The sequence below is a fragment of the Antechinus flavipes genome, chromosome 4 (genome assembly GCF_016432865.1).
Source record: "Antechinus flavipes isolate AdamAnt ecotype Samford, QLD, Australia chromosome 4, AdamAnt_v2, whole genome shotgun sequence".
NCBI lineage: Eukaryota > Metazoa > Chordata > Mammalia > Dasyuromorphia > Dasyuridae > Antechinus > Antechinus flavipes.
In genome coordinates, this window is record NC_067401.1 from 348,238,969 (window position 1) to 348,264,090 (window position 25,122).

General features: G+C 33.2%; 1 protein-coding gene across 5 annotated transcripts in view; it reads right to left on the reverse strand.

Moving 5' to 3' along the window:
* The window catches only part of SERAC1 (serine active site containing 1), a 91,898-nt gene that overhangs the window by 22,870 nt on the left and 43,906 nt on the right, over positions 1–25,122 (reverse strand). For all 5 annotated transcript variants that reach the window (XR_007953661.1, XM_051998010.1, XM_051998011.1 and 2 more), the window contains exons 11-13: positions 12,277–12,427; positions 9,459–9,597; positions 4,146–4,240 (exon numbers count right to left, since the gene is read on the reverse strand). Coding sequence is in view for 4 of the 5 variants with exons in the window: in XM_051998010.1 (XP_051853970.1) it covers positions 4,146–4,240; positions 9,459–9,597; positions 12,277–12,427 (385 nt within the window). In the remaining variant the exon portion in view is untranslated. The remainder of the gene's footprint in view (positions 1–4,145; positions 4,241–9,458; positions 9,598–12,276; positions 12,428–25,122) is intronic.

Genomic DNA, 25,122 nt, shown 5'->3' on the forward strand with positions numbered 1-25,122 from the left:
TAAATTTTCCCTTAGTCCTGTTCATTTGATTCTGCACTAGTTCATATAAGTCTTCCCAAGGTTTTTCTGAAAATTTCCCCATCATTTCTTACAGCACTATAGCATTCCATCAATTTTATATACCATAACATTCATCCATTTGGCCAATTTATAGGCATTTTCTCAGATTATTATTATTTGCTACCTTAAAAAAGCCATTTCTATCCCTCCTTAGAGTTTGTTTTGCGTAAGATTAATCATTCACTTAATCAACTTTACCACAAATTCCCTCTTCCCCCTTTTCTCTCATATATCTGTGATGAGTGAAATATACTTCTGTACCCAAATGATTGTGTATATTCTTCTTTCTTTTGGTTAGTACAAATGAATGAAGTTCTAGAGTCACCCATCCTCTTCACTCTTTCATCTATATATATACTTGGCACACACTGAATATATTATATAATTTCCCTAACCTTTCCTTCCCTTTCTCCCCTTACAGCATTCTCCTTCCCCTCTCATACAATTCTTTTCTTAAGATTATCAAGAAATGACAGAACCACTCTTTCTGTTTAGGATTTGTCTAATTATGCTCCCTCTATGATCTTTCATGTTAATAAGATTCAGGGGGGACACAAGTATTCCTCCTCATATTAAAATGTAAGCAGTTCCTTTTTTTGTTTCCCATTTTTTCCTTTTTGATTTGATATTTCTTAAGTAGAACAATAAACGTGGAAATATGAAGAACTATACATGTTTAAACATATATTGGATTGCTTACTTTTTAGGAGAGGGAATGGGAGAAGGGAGAAAAAGTTGGAACACAAGATTTTGCAAGGGTGAATGTTGAAAACTATCTTTGCTCTATTTATTTAGTGCTATACCAATCAGACTTCCAAGAAAATATTTTAATGATCTAGAAAAAATAACAACAAAATTCATATGGAACAATAAAAAGTCGAGAATCTCAAGGGAATGAAAAAAAATCAAATGAAGGTGGCCTAGCTGTACCTGATCTAAAATTATATTATAAAGCAGCAGTCACCAAAACCATTTGGTATTGGCTAAGAAATAGATTAGTGGATCAGTGGAAAAGGTTAGGTTCACAAGACAGAATAGTCAACTACAGCAATCTAGTATTTGACAAACCCAAAGATCCTAACTTTTGGGATAAGAATTCATTATTTGATGAAAACTGCTGGGATAACTGGAAATTAGTATGGCGGAAATTAGGCATGGACCCACACTTAACACCATATACCAAGATAAGATCAAAATGGGTCCATGACCTAAACATAAAGAACGAGATTATAAATAAATTAGAGGAACATAGGATAGTTTATTTCTCAGACTTGTGGAGGAAAAAGAAATTTGTGACCAAAGATGAACTAGAGATCATTACTGATCACAAAATAGAAAATTTTGATTATATCAAATTAAAAAGCCTTTGTACAAACAAAATTAATGCAAACAAGATTAGAAGGGAAGCAACAAACTGGGAAAACAGCTTTACAGTTAAAGGTTCTGATAAAGGCCTCATTTCCAAAATATATAGAGAACTGACTCTAATTTATAAGAAATCAAGCCATTCTCCAATTGATAAATGGTCAAAGGATATGAACAGACAATTTTCAGAGGATGAAATTGAAACTATTACCACTCATATGAAAGAGTGTTCCAAATCATTATTGATCAGAGAAATGCAAATTAAGACAACTCTGAGATACCACCACACACCTGTCAGATTGGCTAAGATGACAGGAAAAAATAATGATGAATGTTGGAGGGGATGCGGGAAAACGGGGACACTGATGCATTGTTGGTGGAGTTGTGAACGAATCCAACCATTCTGGAGAGCAATCTGGAATTATGCCCAAAAAGTTATCAAACTGTGCATACCCTTTGATCTAGCAGTGCTACTACTGGGCTTATACCCCAAAGAGATACTAAAGAAGGGAAAGGGACCTGTATGTGCCAAAATGTTTGGGGCAGCCCTGTTTGTAGTGGCTAGAAACTGGAAATTGAATGGATGGCTATCAATTGGAGAATGGCTGGGTAAATTGTGGTATATGAATATTATGGAATATTATTGTTCTGTAAGAAATGACCAGCAGGATGAATACAGAGAGGCTTGGAGAGACTTACATGAATTGATACTAAGTGAAATGGGCAGAACCAGGAGATCATTATACACTTCGACAATGATATTGTAGGAGGATGCATTCTGATGGAAGTGGATTTCTTTGACAAAGAAACCTAACTGAGTTTCAATTGATAAATGATGGACAGAAGCAGCTACACCCAAAGAAGGAACACTGGGAAACAAATGTGAACTATTTGCATTTTTGTTTTTCTTCCCGGGTTATTTTTACCTTCTGAATCCAATTCTCCCTGTGCAACAAGAGAACTGTTTGGTTCTGCAAACATATCCTGTATCTAGGATATACTGCAACATATCTAACATACATAGGACTGCTTGCCATCTAGGGGAGGGGGTGGAAAGAGGGAGGGGAAAAATCGGAACAGAAATGAGTGCAAGGGAAAATGTTGTAAAAAAAATTACCTTGGCATGGATTCTGTCAATATAAAGTTATTATTAAATAAAAGAAAATATTAAAAAAAAAAAGAAAAAAGAAAACTATCTTTGCATGTATTTTGATAAGAAATAAAATAAAAATAAAATGTAAGCAGTTTATCTTTGTTTAGCCTTTTAATCATGTTCATTTGGGTTTACTGTTTAATTTTCGCCTTAATGCTTATATTTGAACTCCAAAGGTTCCACACAACTCTGATCTTTTCATTAGAAATATTTGGAGGTTCTCTATTTTATTAAAAATCTATTTTTCCTCCTTTAGCATTATATTCAAAGTTGCTGGGTATGTTATTCTTAGCTATAAACTTAATATGCTTTGCTTTCTGAAATATGATTTCTTTGCTCCTTTAGAAGAGGGCTGCTAAAACATGTATGATCCTGACTAACTACTTAATACTTAAACTCTTTCTTTCTGAAAGCTTACAATATTTTTGCTTTGATCTGGAAACTTTGTATTTTGATGACGTTCTTGGAAATTTCGTTTTGGGGTTTCTCTCGAGAAGTGGCTGGTAGAGTCCGATTTCACTTTGCCTTCTGGTTCTAAAAGACCTAGGTAGTTTTCTTTGGAGATGTCTTGAAATTTGAAGTTTAGATTTTTTCCCCCCATCGTAGGATTCACATAGTCCAATAATTCTTAAAATTTTTTCTCCCAGATGTTTTCAAAATCAGTTGCTTTTGTTATGTGATATCTTACATTTTCAATCTTTTGACTTTGTTTTAATATTTCTTGCTGCTCATAAGAATCACTGGCTCCCATTTGGTTCACTTTCATTTTCAGGGAGTTTGCTACTTGGCAAAATTTTGTACTTTTTGTGTCAAGTTGTTACTTCCCCTTTCTAATTGTTTCTGTTTGGAACTTCCTCTTATTGTCTCTCTTAAGATGCTAGGGTCCTCCAACACACTTATGCTATGAATCCCAATCCAGTATCTGCAGACTTCTCTGTCTCCCTAGGTTTAGCTGAGCTGAACAAATTACCTGCTGTTCCTTTTTCTGAATTACTCTATCAGGATTTGATCTGATGTATTTTTTAGATCTAATGGGAGTTTTGTGGAAACTCAGAGCTCAGCTGTATTGTTTCCTAATCTTGGCTCCATTTTTAGACTCTTCAAATACTTAAAGACAAATATATATACACACCCTACATCATCCTTCCTCAGGTTACACATCTTAAGGTTCTTTATTTGATATGATTTTGATCCTTGCTATTCTAGCCATTCTCCTCTGGAAGCACTCTAACTTGTCAATATTCCTCCAAAATAGGGACCTAGGATCTATTGTATGTTATACATCTAGTAATATAACTAACATAAAAGGGAGATTATGTTACAACAAAATCCTAATGCATCAAACAAAAAAAAAATCCATATCAAAAGTTCAACCTTAGAACATATTAGGCTTTAAACACTTTTACTATTTTCTTATAGTTAGTCATTAATAAAAAAAAGATGAAGTTAAAATACTTCCTCGGAAGAAATTTTCCTGTCTCAATACTTAATCACCCAATTAATGAGGTCAATACATTTTGATTTTCCTTACTCTTCTTTTTCAGTTTACATAATTTTCTTTTATTACCTTTCCACAGGGCACTTTGTTCTCCAGTCACTAAGGTTGGTATCATACTCCACAGAAATAATTCGAAGAGCAGGACAATCTTTTGCTAACCAAGTCTACATAAAATAAACAAAAAGAGTGCATGTGAATTTTCACAACACAAGTTCAGACACATAAAAATTCATGCCTAAACAAAAAGATTATATGATGATCAATTCTGATGGACATGGTTCTCATCAACAATGAGATGATTTAGGCCAATTCCAATGGTCTTGTGATGAAAAAAACCATCTGTACCCAGAGAGAGGACAGCGAGAACTGAATGTGGACCACAACATAGTATTTTCACTCTTTTTGTTGTTTGCTTGCATTTTGTTTTCTTTCTCATTTTTTCCCTTTTTGATCTGATTTTTTTTTTGTATGTGTGTAGCAGGATATTTATGGAAATATGTATAGAAGAATTACATGTTTAACATATATTGGATTACTTGCTGTCTAAGGGAGGGTATGAGGGGGAAGGGAGTATGTATATTTTGAAAATAAAAAGCTTTAATTAAAAAAATAAAATAAAATAAAAATGCATGCCTTGTGGCCTCTTGTTATATGTTATCAGCTAATTAAAGTACAAAGAACAAATCAGACATGATGTGACATAAAGTCCATTTCCACGCCAAATTACAATCACCTTTCCTTAATGTTCCTCAAAGTTCTATATTTCAGCTTCAGGAATTTTCACTAGCTAACCTTTATAATTGGAATGCTATTCCTCCTCATCTCTACCTCCTGACTTCCCAAGTTTCCTTCAGTTCCTAGCTGAAATATTAACCTTCTGGAAGAAGCATTCCCAATTTCTCTTAATTCTAATGCCTTCCATCTATTGATAATTTTGTATTTTCTTTTGTATCTCCAGTGTTTAACACAGTGCCTTGCATATAGAAGTGCTTCATAAATGTTTATTGACTTTTCAGTCAACAAACCAAAGTTTAATTAATATTTTTACTTACAAAGTCCATTCATATTGAAGAAACAAAGTTAAATGCTTTTCTTCAAAAAGGACACCATTTTCTGGTTCCACATTACATTTTTAAAAGATAACTCCTTATTTTAGTTTTCTAAAAAGTTTTGTTATCTGGAATTTAACTCCAATAAACCTGAACATTTCCATAGAGAAAGAACAAAAAATACTGTATGTGAAAGCCAAGAATTTTATTACTGCAGATCAGTTTTTTTTAAGTATATATAATGAATATAACACATTATTTCCAAAATATATTCCACTTATTTTTGTTTCCCTCCAAGCTTCCTTATGTTCTCTTCTGAGTACTTTTTAATTGTTTCATTAATGCTTCTTTATTTAATTTTCTTTCTTTCTCACCAGTGCCACAACTTATGCCTCCCAATTTAAAGAAAAACAAAAAACAAAACAAAAACAACCCTCACCATTAACAAGTTTATATGGGAATTAAAAACATTTATATACTCATGAAATTTAAAAATATATGTTTAATTCTGTACCTATGATCCTTTACCTCTCTATCAAGATGTAAGAACTGGGAAGCATCCTTCTTCCTTGGTCCTCTGAAATTGTGGTTAATCATTGCATTGGTCAGTATTTTTATGTATTTTAAAATTGTTTTTCTTTCCAATGCTTAGCCCTTACATAAATTGTTACTGGCTCTGTTCACTTCATTTATTATGTGTTGCTAATACATAAGTCATCACCGGTTTCTCTGAATCTGTTACTTTCATCATTTATTACAACACAATATTTCATAATGTACACATACAATAATTTGTAAAAGTATCCTACAACTGATTTAGCACCCTGTTCAATTTCTATCTTTGCTGTAACTGCTATGAATACTTTCTATTTATGGGTTCTTTCCCTCTTTCTTTTGTCTCTTTGGGGAACATCTATTAACAATATTATTGAATCATAGCAGGGTTTTTTTAACTTTTTCCATTCATGACCCCTCTTTTTGCCCAAGAAATTTTTATGCAACCCCAGGTAGTTAGGTGTATAAGAGGTATACAAATCAAACATTTACTGATAATAAATCATAATTTCAAACCCATATGGGGTCACAATGCAGTTTAAGAAGCTTTGAATCACAGTATATGTACAACTTGGGAGCACACAGATTAAGTCTCAACTTTTTCAAGAGGACTTTTCTCAATCTCTTTTCACCTCACCCATTGTGTATTGCCTCTGAGATTATTTCCCATTTATATTGTATATACTTTGTATGCACATAGTTGTCTCTCACGTTGTCTCTCACATTAAAATGTAAGCTCTTTGAGGAGCCTTATTCCTAGCACTAAGTACAATACCCTGAACAATGTATTTAATAAGTGCTTATTGACTCTTAACTGACTTGTAAAAGATATTTCCTATTTTACTCAACTTATGATATGACTCTATATCCAAGTATCCATTTTGAGATTATTGTGTAGAGTGTAAAATACCGATCCAAATCCTAATTTCTGTCAAACTATTTTCCAGCGTTCTCAACAGTTACTTCCAAACAGTAAGTCCTTACCTTAGAACGTAAAGTCTTTGGTAAAGCCAAAATATGCTACTATATTTGTTTGTTGCTGAATCTTTTATGATTCTAATTGGTCTGACTTAACAATTATCCTATTTTAAAAAGAAGAAACAAAACCATAATCAGATAGATGCCTCTCATCTTGGGGCATTCCTCTACTGTCAGCCACTTTCCCATATTGGTAAGTTCCTTTCAGGGCCTCCATTTTGGAGACAGGCCCACGACAGTCTTGTTCATATCTCTACTTAGAAAAGCTATTTTAAAGGCAGTTAGCACAATGGATAGGATACTGGCCCTGGAGAGGATGATCCGAGTTCAAATCTTGCCTCAGACACAGCTCTTACTAGGTGTGTGACCCCAGACAAGTTACTTAACCCCAACTGCCTGAACCCCCCACAAAGAACTGTGTTTCCTTAAATTTTTTCTTCTTATTTCAAACTTTCTTCTTCTTCTAGGTATTCATGTGGCCAAACCATTTACATTTCCTAATACTTATGACTTGTGGAGCTACTCTCTTCTTCAGAGGTTTTCTACTGACAGCTCTTGAGTCACAAGTCACAATATCTCTTCATGATATCCAGAGTCGTCTTTTGTTTGTTCTCATTTCTAGCTGAAGTTTGCGATTTGAGACTCTGTTCCAAGATCACCTCTATCCCCTCTTTTAAATCTAGATGAGTTTGTCAGACCTAATTTTGTTCTAACCTCAATTTCCTGCCACTGGTTTTCACCTCCCCTGATACAAATGGGCTCAGAGAGCTGGCAGACTGTTCAATATTGCTCTTGAGGTTTCCCCTATGGGGATGTTGCTGTGGTCTTCTATCCTCCATTAAGAGTGAGGAGCATTGCTTGTCAAATGCCTGCTGCAGTTGTCCAGCTTAATCAACTGAGTTTGTTCTGACTTTCTTGGTGACAGCTCTTTTCTAGTGCTGTAGCTTTTGGCTATATTTTTGTGCCATCCTGAACTGAATGCATAAGCTTATTAGTTTTTTCTTTGTTTTCTTCATCATTTCTTAATGTGCTGCCCTTTTTAAAGCAATACTAGAAGGTACCTCAGAGAGAGAGGCTTCTCTACACCATTCCATGCTGCCATCTTAAAAAGAATTTCAAATAACTACTTCTTTCGTGATAAACTTGCTGAATTTAAATGGATGAATGTGATTCTATAAAAAAGACCTAGACACTAAAGTTAGGTACTAAGAGACCAAGATAATATTTATAGATTCAGTTCTGGAACAATATGATCTTGGTCTTGTTAAAATATGTCTATGCCTCAGTGCCCTGATAAAATACAAACAATACTACTACTATGTAAAAAGGATCTTATAAGAGAGAAAAAATATTGATGTGATAGTTCTCTTGATTGTAGATACCACAGAAATTTCTATTTCAAATTCTCAGAAACTTAATATTGTGATACTAAATGGTTGCAACATCTAATCCTTAATGAATACTAATGATTACTGTAGTCTAATTATATTATCAATAAAACAGTTTTCACTTATATTAGGAATGTTTTCCTTATGTAAAAGGTCTAATTTTTCTCCCTTTTTTACTTTCCTCAGATTGTAGCAGTATCCTAACTCATGCAAGACATTACACAATATGGGTTATTAAATAGGCAAGAGACTGATGTTAATGGCACAAAGATGACAATTATTAGGATACATAGTTGCTGATGAAAAATATTTAGAGTCCTTTACTATTTCATTTCAATCAACATTTATTAAGTGTATAATAAGTGCAAGGTACTAGGGATACAATTTCCTGCCTCCGAGAAACTTATATTTTATTGGGAAGAAGTAAGTACACAGTACTTACACAGTAAGTAAATGTAAAATATTCACCAAACTGTTTCAAGGAGGAGAAAACAGTAATAGGGTAGGTTGGGGTATCGGGGAAGGTTTCTTGTAAAAGGTGGTACCTGAATTGTTTTTTGAAGGAAGCTAAGGATTTAATAAGGCAAAAATGAGAAGGAAATACAAGAACATGGAAGCACCTTTGAAAGGCATGAAAAAAGAATGTCATGTACAAGAAACAGCAAGTCTGACTGAAATATAGAGTACATAAAAGAAAATGAGATTAAAAATAGAGGCAAGAATCAGAATATGAGGGGGCCTTAAAGATGTCAGCTTGCGGGTTTTATGTTTCATCCAAAGCTGATGTGGAACTGAAAGTTTGTTTTGGTTTAGCAGTGGCATGATACAATCTGACTTACACTTTAGTTATATCAGCCAACTGTTTGGGAACTGGATTAGAAGAGAAAAGGACTAGAGGCAGAGAGACAAATTAAGAAATAATTGCAATGATGAGGAACTAAAATAGATTGTGAAACTGGAGAGAAGGGGACAGACCATAAGACATTATGAAGATAAAATTGCCAAAAGATTTGGTAAAAAGGGGGAAGGAAAAAAAGATAAGATTGACTAAACTTGCAAATCAAAGTTTATAACACAGAAATAACAGTTAAGTCTGAAGGAAAAAATTTAGCATTGGGAGAAAATATAAGTTCTGCTTTGGACATGTTGAAAAGTTTTAGATAAATACAGGATAGTAGGAACTGAAGTTCAAGAGAGAGATTTGGGTTTAATATATAATATAGATTTGGGGAGTAATCCCAATATGATAATTCAATCTGTGAATACTGATGATATTATCAAGGAAAAGAAAAAAAGACTTGGGAGAAATGCAACATTCTTTTGACCATACCACAATTTTACTAACCATCAGAGTCTCTCTGCAGTGTTCCCTGGACACAACGACCTCCCAAGAACTAGTATGTTTTCCTTACCTTGGGCCAACACTGCGTATAACATTCTTCATCTAAGGCCTTTTCAATTTCAAGGTTATCACAGTCCTGTTGACGCCAAGTTTTGAAGGCTGCTCCCATAAGGCCATGAATAAAAAGGACATCTGCTTTAATGGGCTGACTAATAAGAGAAAAAGTTTAAAAAGAAGCAGAATATGTACATTATTGCACCAATGAGAACTTCTAATGTCCTTTCTTTTCCCGGTGCTATCCCAGCATTTGTAACATAGTGAAATCTTATTAGTATATATTCCATGGGAACATATATACATATATGTTTTGTATATGTATATGTTAAATATGTAGATGTTATGTGTGGGTGTACACACATACTCATTTATATTTATTTATTCTTTCATTCATTTATTTATTTAATTGGGAAGGTTACCCTCTTTGACCTAGGATATATGCAGAATAAACATCAAAAAGTGAGTAATAGCCAAGATACATATCTGAGCATTCAAGATCAACTAAATCAAACATGATAAAAAATGAGGTGACAGCTAACAATTAGGTTACTCTCATATCCTAACTTATGAGTTTTATATTTCAGAGAACCAATAATGGAATATGAAAAAATAGAATATGTTATCATTCCATAGTCTTTATATGTGAAAGAGAGTAAAAGTCTTGCAAATTGACACTGACATAGGGCAGAAATTGATCTATATCGGAAATAAAGGAATATTTAAAACAAATTAATTTCTACAAAATCCCTGAGAGAAGGAATTGGGATTGATATTTTAGTGGCAAAGTTTATATGTATGAAACATTGTTAAATTATTATTTTTTTTTAACAAAGTGAAATTAAAATGATAGTTAAAATTTCATACTACAAAGCAGTATGCATTGTTCCTTGGATACACATACTTATTTAAAAACAACTGATTAAAAAAAAAAGAAAAATCAAAAATCATAAACCTGCTGCCAATTTAATCAGCTTATAAAATTTCAATAGCCCTTTCTATACTCACTGCCATAGCAAAGGTACATCTGATGATGGTGATCATAAAAAAGCTAATACATATTATGCTCTCAAATTGTCAGCATTGAATTTCTTTTACACTATTCTCAAAATTATACAATTTTCTCCAGGTCCTAATCTCTTGGATACATTCTGAATGGATGAATATACAGCAATCTAGTAGTCAGATTTCTGTCAACATCAATAATCTCAAATAGTCATGAAGACAGAAAACAGTGCCTTGAAGCAATGAGAAAATAGCTGGTAAAAGACCACTCTCTTGGGTGTAGGAGTACAACCACCAGAGCCTAACTTTATATTCTTTCTAAAATTTTTATTACTTATTTAGTAAATTTTGACTATCTGTTCTTTCTGGAAACTTTCTGTATTTCTTAGGCTATAATAGAAAGTAAATCAGAAGTATCAGGGAATAAAAAGGTTGCCATATACTCTAAGATCAGCAACAGTTTAGGAAAATATAGGAAAACATCAATTAAACAATATGGATACCCAAAATTCACTTGGCATAGAAGCATACTGTCTCACACTTACCTTGACCACTTGTAGGGCATCAGTGTATTTCACAGTAAGAATGGTAACTGATGCTCATAATTTATTAGAAGTAATTCAATTATATTTTATCTATTCTTGTTCACCAAGTCAAGGACTTGTTATTCAGTTGTTTCAGTTGTGTATCTGATTCTCTGTGAGTCATTTGGGATTTTCTTGACAAATATACTGAAGCTGTTTGCTATTTCCTTCTCCATTTCATTTGGTAGATGAAAAAACTGAGACAAATAGGGGTAAGTAACTTGCTCAAACAGCTACTAAGTGTTTGAAGTCAGATCAAACTTCAGTCTTTCTAACTCCAAACCTAACAGTCTATCTACTGTGCCATCAAGCTGCTTTGTGAAGGATTTAAAATATAATCTTAGAATAAAAATGTTTCTATCAAAAATAGTTATAAGGAAAACATTTCAACAATGGGAGGGAAAATTCAGTTATATTGCCTCAACTCAATCATCTCATTCTCTAATGAAGTCAGAAAAAAGCATCATTATATTGAAATAAATATTGGCTTTCAATCACTCTCTTCAAACCATTAAGCCAATCACTGTCATAGTAGTTACTCAGAAGAATTTTCTTTAATAAACTATGTCAATCAATCAAGTGATAAGCATTTATGTAAGCAGCACTATAGAGGAAGCAATTAAATATAAGACCCTGCTCCCAAGGGTAGCATAATCTACATAAGGGAAAAGCTAATAAACTTTAGTTTTATTAAGTTAAATAATAACAAATAATAACATGAGATTATAAGAGAAAATTTGAAAAATTAAATACATAATTATAAGGAATTGATGAGAGACTCTAAGAATGGAGACCCATTTAAGCTGAAGTAGATACATATGAATTCACAGATATTGGAATTGAACTCAAGTTTTGAAGAATGAGTAGAATGTCTTACATACAAAAAAGAAAGAGAAAAGGACAAGAGGACAAAACAAAGAGAGAATACAATGTGTGCGAAACAGTGAGAAGGCAGACATGACTGTAATGAACTGTGCACATGGAAAAGAAATGAGAAATAGTTAGAATTGCAGAATAGAGTAAGATTATGAAAGATCTAGAAAAAGGCAGAAGATGGCTTTCATATAGTAAGAAATAATAAGCCTACTGAAGGTTCTTGAGTATTTTTTAAAAAACTCCTACTGAATTAGTTTTTTTTTTTCCTATACTTATTTAATTTATGAAAGGAAGATCAAACTCTCAAGTTCTACACATTTTACATGCTCCAAGAAAAGGAAGTCATTCTATTCCATTCGGCTTTCTTACCTAGTACGATACTGGGGATATAGCACATACACTCCATCCTGATACTTTTCTTGTACAGTTTCCCTGTCCAAGTTAGCCAGGGTTCTGGCAGCATATGAAGACTGAATAACCTGGGGGGATTTTGCTGCTTCAGCCAGAATGGAAACCCAGCCTAGTATCAAAAACAAAAACAAAAAACGCTCTTCAATTATTATATGACTAAGTCTCATAATGTTGAGAATTAAGCTAGGGAAAGACTTTAAATTGAAGATATTTAAAGCAAACATAAATCTCTCTCCTGAGATAATATTTTACCTAAATTGTTGAAACCAATTTACTCTAACATAATAATTTTCTAAATCCAATGAATCTAGAGGCGCATATGAGAAAAGTTAATTATGCTAAATATTTCTAAACAAGTTACAAATCTATAAATCATTTTGCACTATTTAAATTTTTATCTTTGACAACAAAATTCTTCTTCAAAATCAGCTTATGAATAGTTAACAGTATAAAAATCAAGACCCTTTTCCCCCCCTTTTTGATCTGGTTTTTCTTGTACAGAGTATTAATAGTGGAAATATGTATAGAATTGCACATGGTCCTTCTCTACAATCTTATTTTTCAAGCCTTATCTAATATTACTTCTTTCTATGTACTATATACTTCAACTGAACTGGATTACATTCTCTATCAACCAAACATGCCCTAAAATGCCCATACTCTTGGTAAGCTGTTTTCCTATATAGGAAAAGTATTCCTCCCCTACCAGACTGTTGAATTACTAGTCATCCTTCAAAGCTTACTCAAATTTTGCTTTCTCATGGAAAGGAAACGTTCCATGGTTCTCTAAATGACAATCTTGTACCCAAAATGATACTGTGCACTTCTCTAGTTAACTCATATATGTTGCATAAATTGTTCTTGCATCTTAGCAACTCTCCTACACCCCCAAGATATAAGCTGGATATGGGCTGGAAATTTGTATTTGCTAAACTTTATATCTATCCAGACACTCAGCACAATGTTCTGCATATTATATTCCTAAATATCTATTGCTGTAATAGACTTAAAGTGGCAAATTGTAATGAGAATTCAAATGAGAATCAAAAGATTCTAGGTATGGGGTTTGTCACTAACGGATTATGTGACCTTCAACAAGACACTTCCCTGCTCTAGAATTCACTTTACTAACTTATAAAATGAGAAGACTGGACTAAGGTCACTTTCAATTCTAATATAAGGTGTTTATGTTTCTTTTAAAGTCTAAAAAAATAATATTCTCCCATCCATCACCTAGTTTAATTTTTGGAAAAGCTGAATCAAAAAAGTATGATTGCTTGCTCATAAATCATAGTAACTATGTAACAGCAAGCATAAATCTGGAAAAATTAAAAGATCTTAAAAAAACTCTCAACAAATAAGAAAATCTAAGATAGAATATAGATAAGCATCACACAAATTGAGAAGGCATGGAAGTGTTGTTATCTGCAGCAATGGAGGGAATAATCACACATTAATAAGATCATAAATTAAAATTTTAATCTAGTCAAGCCAAATCAACAAATTTGATTTATTCCAGAAATATGCATATATTTTATAGTTAAACATAGTCATTATAATCAGTTAAGCAGTAATTTAATATCTTTGAACTGTGGGAACATTATATAATTTAGTCAAATTTAAATAGCTTCTGCTTATGAAAACAACAGCTATTGGTGAAATAATTTTTAAGTAAAAGTTATATGTTACATCAAAGTTATAAAAAAACCTTATTTTCTTCTAAATTGTCTAGCTAAAAATAGGAAGACTAGACCCATACAAATGTGAAAAACAATAAAATTTTTTAAAAGAAAAAAGTTTGCACATGCTATAAAAGAATAGAAACTGTGGAGCATAATTGTGAAAATATGTATAGAATTGCACATGTTTAACATATATTGGATTACTTGCTTCTAGAGGAGGGAGAAAAAATTTGGAATGAAGGTTTTACAAGACTGAAAGTTGAAAACTATCTTTCCATACATTTTGAAAATAAAAACTTTTTAGAAAAAATAGAAACAATGAAAATATTGTTCTATAATTTGTAGTATATAAAACAAAAAAATATATGTCTGAAAAGCAACAGAACCAATTTTTACCTAAAACAAAGTTTGTTTACTTTGCTACTGTCGAGCCAGAATTAACTATTTTCATTTTGATAACTTACATTTTATAGTACAGTTTCCATCTGCAAATGGAAAGATTTCCAGATGTTTCTTCTATATAATTATTGCTAAATTTACATGCTGACAATGGAAAATTACTATAGTAAAAAACTTTAGTGAAAAGTCCTTTGATTGGATAATGTAACCCATTAAATTATACATTCTTTTGAAGAAGGGACTGTTTTGTGTCTTTCTCAGGTGGCTCATTATTCCCATAATAATGTTTATCAACTATTTTAATGAATATTGACTTATTGATTACCTAGTTAGATTATAAAATTTGTCTTCATAAAACTTTAAGTATGAATTATCCATATCATATACTATTCAATCCACTAGAGCAGCCCAAAATTTTATCTAAGTACACTGGATAATTCAATTTTCTATGCTATAAAATACTTATGTTAAGTAATAATACTTGGTAATTTAATGTCAGTTACCTTCAAAGAATGCACAGTAAAAGAACTGGTTTACTACCTCATCAAGATGTGAAGATGACCTGGTTCTTCCAGATTACAAGAGTGCAAACTTTTGATAGAAGCAGAAAAGACTTTCATCACAAGACTACACCTTATTCAAGGGCAAGTCTAGCTAAGTAAGGAAGGGCCCAATATAACCTATCATTAAGTAACAAAATCTTTGGCCACAGCAACTCATAAAAGAAAACAAGACAGGCTTCCATATGAAAAGATGAAATAAAGTAAAAAATGATTCTATTAGACAAAAAAAAATTAAAATAAAGTCAAGAGATTTAAAAACCAAAAGAAAACATAAGATAATCTCATAGCAAAAATAATTGATTTTAAGGGAAAAAAAATCACAGAGAAATCATTTAAGAATTAATGAAATACACAAAAGGCAAGTCCAACCCCTCCAAAAACCAAAACACAAAAACAAGCCTAAACATCAGATGTAAAGAAATCCAAAGGGCAAAGAGGAAATAGAAAAAAATCCATTATTACCTCCTGAAAGAAACTCGAAAATTAAGTTTCTCTGAAAATACTACAGCCCAAATACAGAGTTTCCAGGTCAAAGAAAATAATACTATGGTCAACCAGAAAAAAATTCAAGTACCAAAGAGCTACAATCGAGATCATATACAATTTAGAATAATGGAAAGGGAGGAGAAGAGGGATATAGTAGGGAAGGTTGAAAATGAAAAGGAAGGATGGGAATAATAATTTCATGTAATCAGAGCACATAAGTATAAGTCTACAGAAAAAAAGGGGAGGGAAAGCAAATGTTACCTGAATATCACTTTCATCTGAACTAGTGAAAGGATGACAGAAAACTCACATGTACATATGCAAAATATGGTATAAAAATACGATTCATTCAACAGGGAAAAAGTAGAAAAAGAAAGCAGGGATATGGGGTAAAAACAGAGGAATTAACCCTTAGCAAAACAAACCTTCAATAAAGGATTTAAAGATATACAAAGATCTTTTTATCTCTTTTTGGAGTGGTAAATAAATGGAAACTTAAAGGGTGCCCATCATTTGAGGAATGAATAGTTGAACAAGTTATAATATGAATTTGATGGCATATAACAGTACTATAAGAAATGACTAAGGGGATGGTTTCAGAGAAACCTAGAAAAACTTGCATGAATTGATACAGAGTAAAAAAGTAAGGAGAATTAGGAAAATAATAGATATAAATAACAATACTGAAAAGTAAACAACTTTAAAAGATTTAGAAATGATCAGCACAATTACTGTGATTCCAGTAATGAAAGATACTACAAACCTATAGAGAAGACACAGATTCATTGCAGATAAGAAATAAATATATTTTTCAATATGGTCAATGGGGGAATTTGGTTTGATTATTCATGTTTGTAAGAAGGGTTTGGTTTTTGTTCTCTTTCATATTTGAGGAAAGGTTTCCAGAGGCAAGAGAATGAAAAAGATGAATTTCTAAAAACTAATTTTTAAGTCTTCCAGTAAAACGAATCAATGAATGAAAGGTGACCCATACCTATATATGATGGAGAGGTAAAATCAGGAATTAATTTCATTGGGTTTTCAAAGGCAACAAAAATCAAAAGAAGCTTGGTCGTATTATCTCACAGTGCTAAGCATAAGCAAAAAGGTCACCATGAAGATAAGTGGAAACTTAAATGATAATATCTGTTACAGAGAATGAAAATTCCAGTTTGGTAGTAGGAAAGAAAAAGTGACAAATAATTTACAGATGAATCAGAAGCCTCATATGTATATATGATGAAGTATTTTCCTCAATAAGAGAATTGGAAGGTACCCAAACAATCTTGCAAGAAGCTATTTTAAGTAGTTTGGAAATGATTGGATATCTAAGTAGAAACAATTTCTGAATCAAGAATTTGCTTGCAGTCAGACTATGAACTAGTTAGATCATAAATCACAATACCAGATCCAAAATATGGCTAAAGACAAAAAAAAAAAAAAAAAAAAAAGACACTGCTCTTACCTTGGTATTAGTACAAAGTTCTATCCTGATCTATTGAAATAAGCTTCTAAAAATGAAAACAGGACAAAGAAAAAGCAAAAGACATTGACTATCATCATTTCTTATAGAAGTTTAATCAGTGTAAACCAATGACCACAATAGAAAGGAGGGTAAAAGAGTACAGAAATCATCTCAGCGAAAAAACATTTGCTCTCTTTGCCAAAAAAAGACAGACATGTCACTAAAACAGCAGTTTAGAATATAAACTTATTTGCAAAATGTTACAAATGATTATATTTTATAGTTGGGGGGGAGGGATGGAGAGGAATGTAAAAAAAGTATAGTATGACACCCAACTAAACCATTATCAATCCAAGAACTGAAATGGTGGTGGTTGTTGCTCAGTCATCCAATCATGACCTTGGCCTTCTCTTCTCTAATGATTTTCAAAGTCTTTCCAAGCCCAAGGCTGTTGTTTCCATGCTCCTATTCAGCCATCTCATCCTCTGTTCCTTTTCCTTTTACCTTCCATCTTTCCTAATATCAAGGTTTTTTCCAAAAAGTTCTGTCTTGGATAAGATAATGAGGAATGTTGGAGGGTATATGGAAAAACTGGGACACTGATACATTGTTGGTGGAATTGTGAACGGAGCCAACCATTCTGGAGAGCAGTCTGGAACTATGCTCAAAAAGTTATTAATTGTGGAGGAGAAAGAAATTTGTGACCAAAGATGAACTAGAGACCATTACTGATCACAAAATAGAAAATTTTGATTACATCAAATTAAAAAACCTTTGTACAAATAAAACTAATGCAAACAAGATTAGAAGGGAAGCAACAAACTGGGAAAACATCTTCACAGTTAAAGGTTCTGATAAAGGCCTCATTTCCAAAATATATAGAGAACTGACTCAAATTTATAAGAAATCAAGCCATTCTCCAATTGATAAATGGTCAAAGGATATGAACAGACAATTTTCAGAGGATGAAATTGAAACTATTACCACTCATATGAAAGAGTGTTCCAAATCATTATTGATCAGAGAAATGCAAATTAAGACAACTCTGAGATACCACTACACACCTGTCAGACTGGCTAAGATGACAGGAAAAAATAATGATGAATGTTGGAGGGGATGCGGGAAAACTGGGACACTAATGCATTGTTGGTGGAGCTGTGAACGAATCCAACCATTCTGGAGAGCAATCTGGAATTATGCCCAAAAAATTATCAAATTGTGCATACCCTTTGATCCAGCAGTGTTTCTATTGGGCTTATATCCCAAAGAAATACTAAAGAAGGAAAGGGACCTGTATGTGCCAAAATGTTTGTAGCAGCCCTGTTTGTAGTGGCTAGAAACTGGAAAATGAATGGATGCCCATCAATTGGAGAATGGCTGGGTAAATTGTGGTATATGAATGTTATGGAATATTACTGTTCTGTAAGAAATGACCAGCAGGATGAATACAGAGAGGACTGGCGAGACTTACATGAACTGATGCTAAGTGAAATGAGCAGAACCAGGAGATCATTATACACTTCGACAACGATATTGTATGAGGACATATTTTGATGGAAGTGGATTTCTTTGACAAAGAGACCTGAGTTTCAATTGATAAATGACGGACAAAAGCAGCTACACCCAAAGAAAGAATACTGGGAAACGAATGTGAACTATCTGCATTTTTGTTTTTCTTCCCGGGTTATTTATACCTTCTGAATCCAATTCTCCCTATGCAACAAGAGAACTGTTCGGTTCTGCAAACATATATTGTTTCTAGGATATACTGCAACATATCCAACATATAAAGGACTGCTTGCCATCTAGGGGAGGGGGTGGAGAGAGGGAGGGAAAAAAAAATCGGAACAGAAACGAGTGTCAATATAAAGTAATTATTAAATAAAAATTTAAAAAAAAAAGAAAAAAAAAGTTATTAAACTGTGCATACCCTTTGACCCTGTAGTGTTTCCACTGGGCTTATATCCCAAAGAGATCCTAAAGGAGGGAAAGTGGCCTGTATGTACAAAAAATGTTCATGGCAGCTTTTTCTGTAGTGGCAAGAAACTGGAAACTGACGGATGTTCATCAATTGGAAAATGGCTGAATAAATTATGGCATATGAATGTTATGGAATATTACTGTTTGGTAAGAAATGACAAGCAGGATGATTTTCAGAGAAGCCTAGAGAGATTTACATGAACTGATCCTAAGTGAAGTGAGCAGGACCAGGAGATCATTGTACACAGCAACAAGACTCATATGATGATCAATTCTAATGGACGTGGTTCTCTTCAACAATGAGATGATTCAAACCAGTTTCAATTGTGCAGTGATAAAGAGAGCCATCCACACCCAGAGAGAGAATGATGGGAACAGAGTGTGGACCACAACATAGCATTCTCACTCTCTCTGTTCTTATTTGCTTGCATTTTTTTTTTCTTTCTCAGTTTTTCCTTTTTCTTTCTTCTTGATCTGATTTTTGTTGTGCAACAAGGTAACTGTATAAATATGTATACATATATTGGATCTAACATGTATTTCAACATGTATTGGACTACCTGCCAGCTAGGGGAGGGGATGCGGATAAGGAGGGGAAAATGTGGAACAAAAGGTTATGCAAGGGTCAATGTTGGAAAAATTACCTATGCACATGCTTTGTAAATAAAAAGCTTTAAAAAAAAAGTCCTGTCTTCTCATTATGTGGCTGAAGTAGTAAAGTTTCAGCTTCAGTTTGTGACCTTTCAGTGAAGTGTCTAATTTAATAAGTATTGACTGATGTGATCTCCTTGCTATCCAAGAGACTCTCAAAAGTCTGCTCCAGCACTACAATTTGAAAGAGCTGATTGTGTAGTGCTCAGCTTTCCTGTAGTCCAGCTCTCTAAAGATGATGGGAGCAAGTGTCTTAATCACATGGCTGCAGGCACTGTCAGCAATGATCTTTGGGCCCAAGAATATGAAATCTGACAGTAATTTTTCTTATATTTGCCAGGAAGTGATAGAACCAGTTACCAAGATCTTAGTTTTATGATATTAAGCTTCAAGCCAGCTCCAACACTCTCCTCTTTCACCTTCAGCAAAAGGCTTATTCTTCTTCACTTTCTACCATTAGAATGGTATCATTTACAGATCTGAGATTATTGCTATTTCTTTTAGCAACCTTAATTCCAGCTTTTGATTCAATTAGCCTGGCATTTTAACATGATGTACTCTGCATATAAGTTAAATAAATAAGATATCAATAAAAAGTCTTGCCATACTCTCTTCCAATCTTAATTGTTCCATGTTTTGTTCCATCTGTTGCTTCTTTTGAAAAAAATTCTCTAAGTCACTATTCATTTAAGAAATGCAAATTAAAACAACTTTGAGATACTACCTCATACCTATCTGATTAGCTGATGACAGAAAAGGAAAATGACAGATGCTAAAAGTAATGTGAGAAAATAGCTTGTACTAATGCATTGTTGATGGAGTTATAAACTGAACTAACCATTTTAGAGAACAATTTGGAGCTATAATCAAAGAGCTATAAAATTGTGTATACTCTTTGATCCAGCAATAGCACTGCTGGGTCTATATCCCCAAAGAGATCAGAAAAACGAAAAGAAGTTATCTATACAAAAATATTTTTTTAAACTCTTTTTGTGGTAGCAAAGAATTGAGGTGGGGGGGAGAGGATGGACTGAAAAAGTTGTGGGATATAGCTACATTAATTCAGATTGCAAACATCCATGTATTATCTCAAGGAATTGCCTAGGTTATCCAGGGAGTAATGGACTTGCCACAGTCACAGAACAATTATGACCTTAAAGGCAGATATTTCTGAATTCCAGTTTAGACTTCAATATAATCTGCCATGTAGTTTGTTAGACATATACAAGCTGAAATATATTCCCACTGATGACTTGAAAGAAATGGAAGAAATGAAATCATTCAGGAAATGTATGCTCAGAAAAGTAGCCTATTCAGGAATGTTACATTTGGATATGAAAGAGAATTTACTTAAAACAAAACAAAAAACCTCCAAACAAACCCTAGAGAAAGTCCTTACTCTTCCAAGTAGGATCACCTACTATTCTAAGAGCATTCTATGACTCACTAAGTGTTAAGTAATCAAAGTTGATTGCTTACTCTTCCAAATAGGATCACCTACTATTCTAAGAGCATTCTATGAACTATGTGCCCAATACCATGAGGGGTCTTTGGTTGAAGAAAAATGGCCAAACAATGGATATTTTATTATTAAAAATTCTGGCCTTATTAATAATATGATTAAATTACCCAAAAATTATGTCTCTTGGAACTTATTTAATCATCACAATTCCTTGAAGAGGTTGACCCATCGTCCTTCAAAGAGAAAAGATTAAGCTATTGATCAGAAGGTCATTTTGAGTACTTAAGAGAACTGAGGGGAGTGATCTTAGGAAGTCTACTCACAGTAACTTTTGTTTTGGCATATTAAACCCAAAATGCATTTTAATATATTATCATCTTTTCCTTATTCAGGATTACAATAAATGCAGCTAAATTTACCTTGGGGTAGTGATGGAGATGATGATATTAATAATAAATAGCTAGCATTTAAGATTTGTAAAGTGCTTAAAAAATATTATCTCATCTTATACTAATGATAACCCTGGGAAGTAGATGTCATTATTATTACATTTTTTAGATGAGAAAACTGAGGCAGACCAAGGTTAAATCACCTGTACAGGTGAAAAATATGTCATAGGGCATGTATGGACATCTCTCTAAGACACAAAGAGCTTAAATATTAGTTTAAATTTAGTTAATTACATAAAATTATTTCTCAAATATTTGTATCAAAGTACAGAGAAGAGTATTAGTATTTTTTTTCTTTGACTGTAAGAAAGATATGGATAAGACTTGCAGGAGATGAGAAAAAGTAAATGGGTAGCAATCTTCACCACTGGAGGGAGTAAACTATAAGATCATGAATTCAGTGAATTATTAAAGTATAATTTAATTGGCTTAGCTTCAGTTTCATTATTTACAAGAGATAATATCAAGGCTAAGATTTCTTCATCATCTCAATAAGAGCTATACTATATATTAGTGAACCCCACTTTTTTTCTTTTTTTGCCTTGTTGTTTTATATTTTCAGTCTTCCAATTTAAAAAATTTATCCTTTCCCCTTTGATTAAGTTACTTTTTCAAATGACTTAAAGTGGACAGAAAATAAGGGGGAAAGAAACATAGAAAAAGTATCATTGGCTTAACTGGGTCTATTTTTTAATCTAAATAAGCCTTCTAATTTAGGCAAAGTATCCTAGATTTTTTTAAACTTTACACAGAAAAAGGATAATGATCTTCACACACATACACACACACACACACACACACAAAAAGCAACCTCCTGATTATCCACCTATCAGCTATCTTCATTATTAAGGATAATAGTAATTTGTCTCAACCTGTTCCCTTTTCCCCGACATCGCACCTTTCATATCCAGCTGAGTCAGAATCATAAACCCATTTTCCATAGTCATAAACCAATTATACCAAGGAGATCTGGGGCTTTGATTCTAATCTAAGTGGGTAGTATAATCCAGGTGGGCAGAAAATTAAACCCCTCTTACAAAAATTAGATCAGCTTCAACTGGCAAGATCCATCTGAGCTGAAAAGCAGTGAGTATTCAACTACTATATGGTCCTTCAATGCATCTGTATCCAGGTCATACCCACTAAGTGTGGTTATCACACAGGATTCTTGTGTGGGACCCTTTTCTCTCTCTGTACCATTTCACTTCATGACCTTATCAATTCCCATGGATTTAAATATCTTTACACTAGTAACTTTCATATCTACTTACCCTTCATAACCCCTCTGCCAGTCTCAAATCTCCAGTTGCCTTTCAGATATCTTGAACTGGATGTCCAAAACTGAGTTCCTTATCATTCCCTCTAAATTCACCCCACTATTACTTTCTAGATAGCACTATCTTCCCATACCCCAGGCATGAAATCTGAGATTGTCTAGCCTTTTGGTTGATCAAATTACCAGACTATCACAAGTCTTTCCCCACTCCAGTCCATTCCCTCTCTATTTAGCTGCCCAGTGATCTTTCTAAAACACAGGTCCTCCTTTTCCATCTTCTTATACCTTATATCCTCTACATACTCTTCAATCAAGTGATAGTGACTTCTTTGCTGTTTCCCAAACAAGATACTCCATCTCTTGGCTCTGGACATTTCCTCTGCTATTCCTGATACCTTGAATGCTTTTCTTCTTCATGCTTGCCTCCTAGCTTCTCTAGATTCCTTTATGTTCCAACAAAAACCCAACTTTTTATTTTTATAGCAGGCTTTTCCTAATCCCACTTAATTTTGATGCTTCCCCCCCCACCCCACCCCTCTGATGATGGTTTCCTACTTATTCTATATTTAGCTTGTTTGTACAAATTTTTTTGTCTCCCCCATTAGATTGTGAGCTCCCCAAGGATAGGGACTACTTTTTCCCCTTCCTTTTTATTTCCAGTGCCTGGCACAAAGTTGGCACTTTAAAAAATGCTAGTTAATACACTACCTATAGGTAGTGGGTATAATGGCCCCAATACAATTTGACAGATGATTATTAGCTTTAAAATTTCTCATCTTGTGGTCTCTTTGTTACAAAAAAAATTTTTATTGCTATGAATAGTTTGAGTTAACTATATGAACGATATGAACTAGCAGCATATATTTACTATCTAACTATATTATTTTAATATCAACTTAATCCCAAATGTAGAGAGCCAGAACTCTGGAAAAGTATACTTGAAACAAGGTGTTAATTCAGAGGAACTGATGAGACAATGGTTATCTAGTTTACATGTATACTTAGTGCTTAGCATATGGTTTTCTAAGTTCACACATAATCAGTATACTGTAATGAGGTAATTACAATATAAGATATATAAGAGCCAACAAGGATCGGAAGAGAGACATTCTATCTCCCACCATCCTGGTGGCTCTCATTCTGCATTCCTTCACTAAGATCAAGGCTCAATTGAAGGTCCCCTAGAAAGCTAGCCTGGCTCCAGGCAAAGGAGACAGAGTGTGAAGGAGATAATAAAGACTTTGGATTTTATTCCTGACTATTCTTGTGGTGATTATTCTGCTGAAACCAAGGTCCATTTTGAAGACCTGCAGAGAGCTAACCAGAACATTACACCCCAAAGTACCTTAAATTAATATATTTAAAATCATAGTGTATAACCTTAGGGGAAATCTAGTAAGGAATAATCAATAGGAAAAAAAAACCAGTCAAATATTAAAGTTTTTTATTTTGTTAAATAAGTAAGAAAAAAAAGAAAGAATACCTTCCAATATCCCAAATCCTTAGCAACACCAACAACTAATAATTTTGAAAATTGAACATAAACGTCAAGGAAAAACTAATAAAGTAGATACTAAATCAGAAATGGAAAGGAAAAGAGACACAAATCAAAATATATAGCTCTCCAGAACCAGGAGATCATTATATACCTCAACAACGATACTGTTTGAAGATGTATTCTGATGGAAGTGGATCTCTTCGATAAAGAGAGCTTTAATTGATCAAAGATGGACAGAAGCAGCTACACCCAAAGAAAGAACACTGGGAAATGAATATTTCTTGCATTTTTGTTTTTCTTCCCGGGTTATTTATATTTTCTGAATTCAATTCTCCCCGTGCAACAAGAAAACTGTTCGGTTCTGCACATATATATTGTATCTAGGTTATACTGTAACCTATTCAACATGTAAAGGACTGCTTGCCATCTGGGGGAGGGGGTGGAGAGAGGGAGGGGAAAAATCAGAACAGAAGTTAATGCAAGGGATAATGCTGTAAAAAATTACCCTGGCATGGGTTCTATCAATAAAAAGTTATTTAAAAATTAAAAAAAAAAACAAACAAAAAACCAAAATATATAGCTCTCTAGAGAATCAAAATATAGTACACCTTTGTATATCATATTTCAAGATGTAATTTCAACTTACCCAAAAAGTACCTTTCCTATCCAGAAAAGTAAAAATGAAGAAAACAAATGAAAAATAAAAATAAAATCATAGTGTGTAAACTTACAAGAAATCTAGTAAGGAGTAATCAATAGGAAAAAAAAGTGAAATATTAGTTTTTTATTTTGTTAAGTAAGAAAAAAATGAAAGGATACTTTCCAATATCCCAAATCCTTAAAGATATTAATACAGCAATTCTGAAAATGGTATATAAACTTCAAGGAAAAAC